The 7422-nt window shown below is 46.1% G+C and overlaps 2 protein-coding genes across 2 annotated transcripts; both read right to left on the bottom strand.

The window, feature by feature from the left end:
- Positions 1-1898: 1898 nt before the first annotated feature.
- On the bottom strand, positions 1899-3436 carry V1508DRAFT_427468 (uncharacterized protein). Its single transcript, XM_066941681.1, has one exon. The coding sequence runs from the start codon at positions 2950-2952 to the stop codon at positions 1963-1965; it is 990 nt and encodes a 329-aa protein (XP_066792552.1). The 5' UTR covers positions 2953-3436; the 3' UTR covers positions 1899-1962.
- A 2681-nt stretch (positions 3437-6117) lies between these two features.
- V1508DRAFT_361646 (HNH endonuclease-domain-containing protein) lies at positions 6118-7056 on the bottom strand (the record flags this gene model as incomplete). The annotated part of the gene is made up of 2 exons (XM_066937197.1): positions 6118-6755; positions 6810-7056. The coding sequence occupies 2 exons, from the start codon at positions 7054-7056 to the stop codon at positions 6118-6120; spliced, it is 885 nt and encodes a 294-aa protein (XP_066792551.1).
- Between the last annotated feature and the right edge of the window lie 366 nt (positions 7057-7422).

Below are 7422 nucleotides of genomic sequence, written 5' to 3'. Positions count from 1 at the left end.
CCAGACGGTACTGAGCTCTGAGACTCGATTACAGTCTTGCGATTGGTCTTGAACAATCAGGAGAGATTTACATCACCTGTCAACCGATATATCAGTCGCCTGACCCACGTGGTTGAAATGCACAATGCGGAAATATCGATTATCGGCAAGCAATGGAAGATGCCGCCGAGATTCTTCAGGCTCGGAAGGTTCGTAAGAGGAGTAAAGAGTGAAGTTAGAAGGGAAATTTTGTTCAGCACTGAAGAAGTGTTAAAATTGTAGAGGATGCTGTGACAATGCAGGCCACAAAACGGCCCCGTGGACGCCCACGCAAGCGCAAACCTGAGGAAACTGAGGAAGCACTTGTAAGGGAAGATACTGAGGAATTATCCGTATCTTGTAATTCTTCTCTAGAGGATTAGTTGTTGTAATATAATGTGTTGAATTCTCATCCGCCGGAAAACACTCGTCCTGAGCGCGCTCGGGGTCTCGGAAGGCGGTAGAAGTCTTGACAAGGGAGTCCTCCAATTTCAAGTACTGGGAGTAAGGGAGATGGAAGTCTAGTCGCTGTTCAGGTGGATTATTCTTCAACAGGTCAAGCGCCGTGGCGTAGTCTGAATGCCCGCCTCTCTCGTTTTTCTGCGGAGACTTATCCATCGACACCGTGACTGATGTCGTGCTCGATACATCAGTCGGCGACCTAGAGAATCGGGTGAACTGTCCAAATGCCTCCCGCGATGCACGTCCGACTGATCGCTAAGTCCAGGACTGTTCTGAGTGGCGGTCGATCTCGCACGCGAAAAAGATCGGCGGCGAAAGTTCGTAGACGATCCAGCAATTATTGTGTCCGTATTTTAGAGAACGAATGCTGCGAAATGCACAGAAACTTGTGATATGAGATATAGTCGTGGATCTTAGAGGTGCTAATGATTGTGGGCTTGAACGGTAATGCGAGCTATCGTTGGTTTAGGGCCGTTGTACATTAAACGCGCAGTTCAAACACCGTGCGTCAGCCCACTAATCCCGAAGTTCCTTTGTTCCCTTAACAGTAATGAAAGAATCCAAGTATAAGTTGTCCCTTCAAACGCCGCATGCGGCGCTCGACAGTGAAAAACTCAGTCAAATGCATTAAGGATGAGAGTCTGTTATACAGTCGAGCCTTACCCTTAGAATTATTCTCAATCACAATCACATTATAGTTATGTTTATGTAGCTGTCATTTATCATCCGAGAGAGATATTTCTGGATTTCAGTGCCGATATGGCTAGCTGCAAATTATCCGTAACTGCGTAGCAGGTGTTATCTCGATATTTCGGTGCTCGATCGAATCGATCCTACGCTATCGCGAAGACACTACTGGTCAGGCTTATAACGCGGAAGCCCAGAAATCCTTTCTAAGTTCGCTTATCCAAATCTATCTCTTTCTCTGTTGCACTGCATAAAGTATTTTCGCTGCTCTGGTGCGGTCAGAATAAAACCCTGGAAGTATGTATCTACTGATGGTTACTTCCATATTGTTAATTGGCAGCTTATTTTAGTTTGGAGTCCTAGTGGGCGGTTAATCACTTATATTCTGTGGTCATTGCTGTTGCTATCGGGTATTGTTAAGCTAGATGAAATTAACTTTGACACGTTAAGATTGGCAACCTCGGGCTACGATGTCCGGGGCATCTCGTGCAACGCTCCTAACGAGATAGTTACGGTTTGTCGCATCGTCGTGGATAAGTTGGTCTGGTCATTTGACCTACCCTGCTTGGGTTCGTTCACATGACGGCCAGTCCTGTGCTGGTCTTTCGCACTCGACGCTATACTCAAACGTTCGCCGTACCCTATACCAGGGAGTGGTCATCGGCAAGACTTTGTACAGAAGGCTCAAGAAAAGATGGTTTATTACTACACTTGAAAATATACATTCAAGCTACTCATCTTACAATAATATTGCCAAATAATCAGAAGTAATGAAGCAGGAATCAGAACATGTCATCATTTAAAAGTGACTTGGACGGCCTGCAGGTCATTCGAGACTTTCGTGTAAGTACATACTAATGTTTTCCCAGTTGAGTCATACATTGGTTGCGGAGAAGCTCCGTACAAACTACCGGGTGGCGTGCCACTCGGTGCTTTGTAAAGGGTCACCGATGACGACCAGGGACCGGTTGGCGAAGTGGCGGTCTTGGCATTGACCTGGTTATCCAGGAATCTGTCGGTGTATACAAATAAGAGGCAGTTGTAATACGTGCTCCAGATAATCTCACCAGCTTGAATCTGCCAAAATACGCTCTCCTTACCAGACACGTTATATAAACGCTCCGTCTGCCAACTTGTGCCATTCCAGTACTCGTACGCAGAGAGAGTCGTCGCAGAGGAAGTCAAGACGCGACAGACATAGACATATTCTGCAGAAGTATTACCGTGGCCGTACGCGTAGATATAGTTGCCGAACTTGAGGCAACACACATCGCCATACCAAGGCTCCGTCGTTGCGTTCCACCAATATTCGGCGAGCCGCGTGCATGATGGTACGTTGTTGTTCATGGTAACCAACGCGACGCCTGCGCCGATGTAGTTGTTGACTCCGCCAGGTCTGTGATTCTTGAGAAAAAACAAGATTCCTGTCCCTGTCCCTGTTTCAACAACGTTGCTGATGCCGATAGCATCTACGCTGTTATCCTCGTTCCATGTGGAATTGAGTGGACAAAATTGCTGTGGCCAGCCGGCACTGTTTAGCAACACGTCAACAACTTGAAGAGGATTGGAAGTCGCTTGTGCCACACTGTTAGAAACGAGGCCACGAAACGTATTGCTGTAAGACGAATCGCGGTACAGCGTGTCGCCGTAAGTAATAAGAGTGATACTCCCGATATTGCCGTTAAACCCATTATCACGAACACAGTAGGTCGTAATGCTGTGGATGTCACCGAGGAAAGTAACGGAACTCACAGTGACAGGTAAAGTGCCTTGCGTAGTTGTCATTTGTTCTCAGTATTCTTTTCAAGAAGATATTGAATCTGGTCCTGAACACTGTGACAGGACTCGGCTCTATATTTATAATCTAATAACGGGGACAGACAAATGACTCAAATGAAACATAGCAGAGCGTAGACGGCAACGATCACCTCTTCTGTTTGAGTCTGAATTGCAAAACAGTAACCTTTTATGTTTCTATACGATGATGAGTTCCCATCTCGTGCTCTTAAACACATCATGCGACCGCGTTCCGGGGTCAATTTGCTCCAAGCGCGTGGACCGTCTGACTTGAATTGAATGCACACGTTTATAACGACATCTGCGTCACTATCGAAAAGTGTGAACACAAATAACGAGTGTTAAAGAACTGTCCAAGCAAAACTTCCATGGATGACTTCTAATCTCTTTGGGAGCGATTATGATGCCAGACATGCCTGTGAACCCTTTCCATTATTTCTGGACCTTGCAGGTCGGGAGCATGACTCGCGAGTAAAACCGCCTATGCAAAGAAAATACAGCGGCCGACGCCTGAGACTTTAGTAACAAGGGCGCGCCATCGTGTTTAGAGTTTGCTTGGAGTTTCCGATTAACAAGTGACCACTAATTTGAAAACATCAGCTGTCAGGTGACACCTTTGTTTGACGCAAATCTGCCAAAATAAATTATGTATGTAGTACGTAAGGACGACGGCTCATCAAACAAAATGACGACATAAACATTTGACGCTTAACGTTGTTTACAGCTGTTTGAACTTCCTAAAATGCTCGACCTTTCTCTAAATTAAAGTATATTGGAAACGCTACAGCGGTGAAGCAGTTAAATCCTCTTTTCTGGTAAATTGGCAAGTAAATTGTCGGAAATTTGCAGAGACCCGAGATATGACGGAATTATTTTCCCCACCGAATGCAGTGAGTGCCAACGATTTAGCGCAAGTGTTGCCAGCGAGAGGGTCTTAGACCGCGTGGAACAAAAGACAGGGGCTATTAAAACCTACGTCGCAAGAGCACTTGGCATTGAGTAGCGTACTGTACGCACATGGAAATCTTATAATAACGTCTATATCTATGAGAACTGGGAAAAGAATATTCCATTGCAGCGGCATTCTTTGCTCAACCTCATTACCAAGATAATCGAATTCCAATGCGCCGACTTGGTGCGGCTCGAGCCCTGCAGAGAAAGGGATTTGCGAAGGCAAAGTTGCACGACCCGAATGCGAAATCTCAGCAGTAGACATCCATCATGACCGGATCCCCTGATAACGCAGCAGAAGCATAAGCCAAAATATAAGTAATTGTTAATGTGACTATGATCAATTCCTCTATTGTTATCTAGTCTGTGCCAAGTGCTAATAGGCGATTCCCAACGACATGCATAACCAATGCAAGTTCGGAGGAGGCTTCGCGAGTTCGCTTCCAGAAGAACGACAAAGTTCAGTCAAACATCGGCTAGAGTACCAGAATCTATATTCCCGTTCACCCGGAAGACCGCTGCATAATTGCCACAGCGAGAGCAGCCGGGTGATGTCAGAGCTTGGGACTACGACAAACAATATCTTTGCAAGGGTCGACCCAAGAAATCGAAGGAAGGGTTTTCGGCTAACTGAGGACAAAGTGGAGTGCAAGTTGAAGTTATTGTTGAAGTGACGAGTGTGGCTTGCAACGTTATCATCACAGTTTTTGAACTATAGTAGACTGCTGAAATTTCAGTGATCGTGAGTTCTGAAATTATCAAGGAAAATCGTGGAGAAGTATACTACCGAACCACCACAGGGAGAAAATGAAGAACGCTAATAGAGGTGTATAGTTTAGCGACATGCAAAAGTAGATCCTTCTCCAGCAGACGTAGTGAGCGGAGCTTGGACGACTTGCAGCAGCTATCAAGATGCGTCGCCATAGCAACCCGTGAAATGCACAGTTGAGATTGGCGCCTGTCTCCGTACCCTGTGGGCTCCAAAGCCGTAGATATATAGTATGCTATTGTCATGCATCGTTCTCACGGCTTTCCAACGTTTGTGCATTCGGTTTGTTTTGCGCTATTCTAGGATCAGTTGGTCAGGAGAGTTGAAACTAAAACTTGGAATTTTTAAGCAAAGCCGCATGCAGAGTTTCAACTGACATCAGCCTCCACGAGCTCCAATTTCAGGCGCGCATCTCAACTCACAATTGGCCAGCTCCGCTGATCCCAAAATACCCTTGACTCTCAACGATAACGTTCGCGTACAAATTGCCCGACATTGCTTGGCAACGGCGGATGTTCGGGTGCAGGAGTGCGGCTTTGTAGTTGGGCTGACTGATCACTGCTGCTAACCGTGGCGTCGAGAAATCGGCAACTGAGCAGCTGCCCCTGGCCCTGATGACTCGGGGACGAACAATACCTTTGCCAAGCTTTATCGTGTCCCAAGCTTAAGACTATGGATTATGAGTACTATTACTGCAGCCACAATCAGACTTACCAGCTCGATCAATTACCACCAATGAAGTAGTTAGGACTTGAGGCGACTACTGAATGACTGACTAAACTTAAAGGATCCTCTAATGATTCCTGGAATTCGACCCTTCGTGCCGAGCCCCTGTCTTTCTCCGCACTGTATAACCATCCGGTCATCTTAGTTTCTTACGTCTCCTCAGAACAGTAGTCTTCTTTTCCTCTCAGTTGGAGTCAATCATTGCTCAATTGCATTCAATCACCTAATGGCTCTCATGGTTGCTGTATATCTGCTCCGCATCTATATTCATTGATAATTTTTAACTGACAAAAAAGGTGGTTATCTACTTCCTGTACGGCCATATTGCTCAAATGGCTGAAGCCGAGAAGTCGCCAGCATCGAGAAAGCCGGCGACTCCGTGACTATCTACCAGATTCCCCAAACACCGCTGCCAGAGGAGGTTCTCCAGAAGATGTCGCAGGTCCCAAGCGGGATTTCCCGATTGCGACTGCCAACACTCTCCTCGTCTACGACGCTTTCCTATTTAACGTTCCTACCCGCTATTGAGATTTTTCCTCCCAATGGACTCCACAGTTGTTTTGTTCTGAGCGTGATATCTCCTTGAGACTGTCTATTGCGTCTGTCTAAGTCATCACGACACAGTCGTAGTTATAATAATGTTTTATTTAAGACCTGCCATGGCTTCTCAACAGCTCATCGCGCTTATGCACACAGGCTTTGCTCCCTTATACGAAGGATATCCCATTAAGCCTTGAAAAGAGCTCTGCTTCCATTCTTTTGCCTGCTTCTGGTCCACTGAGGATCTCCCCCATCATATCAGATCCAGGGGGGAAGTCCATCTCAAAACTCGGTTCTCCAGCTCCCCTCATATTGGCCAACACTGCCTGACGAAAGTGCCACCGTAGGAGTTCATCACTTGCACTATCTTTGCCGTTGGGTTCTCGACAAATTGGGTCTAGTATCCTTCCGTCTATCTCGAAAGGATCTTTATCGAAACAGGTTATCTTATAACCATCATCTGGATTGATGGAGAAATCAAGACCATCAAATCTCTGATGGATGTTGGACGTCATAAGCAGCCCGTTCTGACCTGAGTTTATCCAGGTGTCTCGCTCTCCCTTTCTATTCGTAATCCACCGAGAAAATCCATTTTGCAGCCAATATTCTTCGCTGGAGAGTGGGAAGATATGAGCGGCTTCAAAACCCCTCCAATCATCCAGCTCAGCCATATTGTTGACAATGCCGGTTATCACGCACTTCCCATCTCTCTCACGGACCCGAGCTCGAAAAAGGTCATGTCTGCCTGTGATAGTTCTTGAAAGTATTCTAGTTATGCACAGCTCGTCTGTGATGGCTATTGTGTCTATGAAAACCTCAGTAGCTGTTATATACAATGACTTATAAGGTGATATATTACCTCTGCGAGAATAGGGTCGTATGTCATAATGGCCTGGCTGAAGAGCATTATTGGTTCGTAGCAGGTCTACTCCGGTCTCGCGCAATGTGACTCTAAACGGACCAGAGGCAACAATGAGAATGTCGAGCATAGAGAGAAAATTTTCTTCCGTTACAGATGGATTTAATCGCATTCCACCAAGCGGCTGATCAGGCTCTGAAAAGAGGTAAAATTGGACATCTCGACCCTTAGCTCTGGTGCCGGCCATCAACTACCGATTCATTGAACGGCTAAGCTTCTTTTAATAATCTATACACCTTGTAGTGAACGAGGTATATACAGAAGATGATACGAATAATAAACAAGTTGTCGAATTCAACGATGAGAATCCGTCCGATCTAGGGTGAGCTTGACACGCGCGTTTGTGACAATCCTGCATTTAAGGGGTGGGCCCAGATATACGCTCTCGGTCTCGCAAATACACAGCACCCATTTCGAATGGACCAACAGCCAGCCATATTACGATCAATACATTAAGTCGCCCAGCTTCTACACAAAGTTAGTGATTTTAGCTTAAAATTCCTCGCTATTGCCCTCATCCACGAGAGTCATTGGTAAACCCCGAGATTCACTA

Source organism: Lipomyces doorenjongii, assembly GCF_038497915.1.
Source record: "Lipomyces doorenjongii strain NRRL Y-27504 unplaced genomic scaffold V1508scaffold_120, whole genome shotgun sequence".
NCBI lineage: Eukaryota > Fungi > Ascomycota > Lipomycetes > Lipomycetales > Lipomycetaceae > Lipomyces > Lipomyces doorenjongii.
Note: the sequence above shows the minus strand (reverse complement) of the source record. Positions and strands in the feature narration are given on the sequence as shown.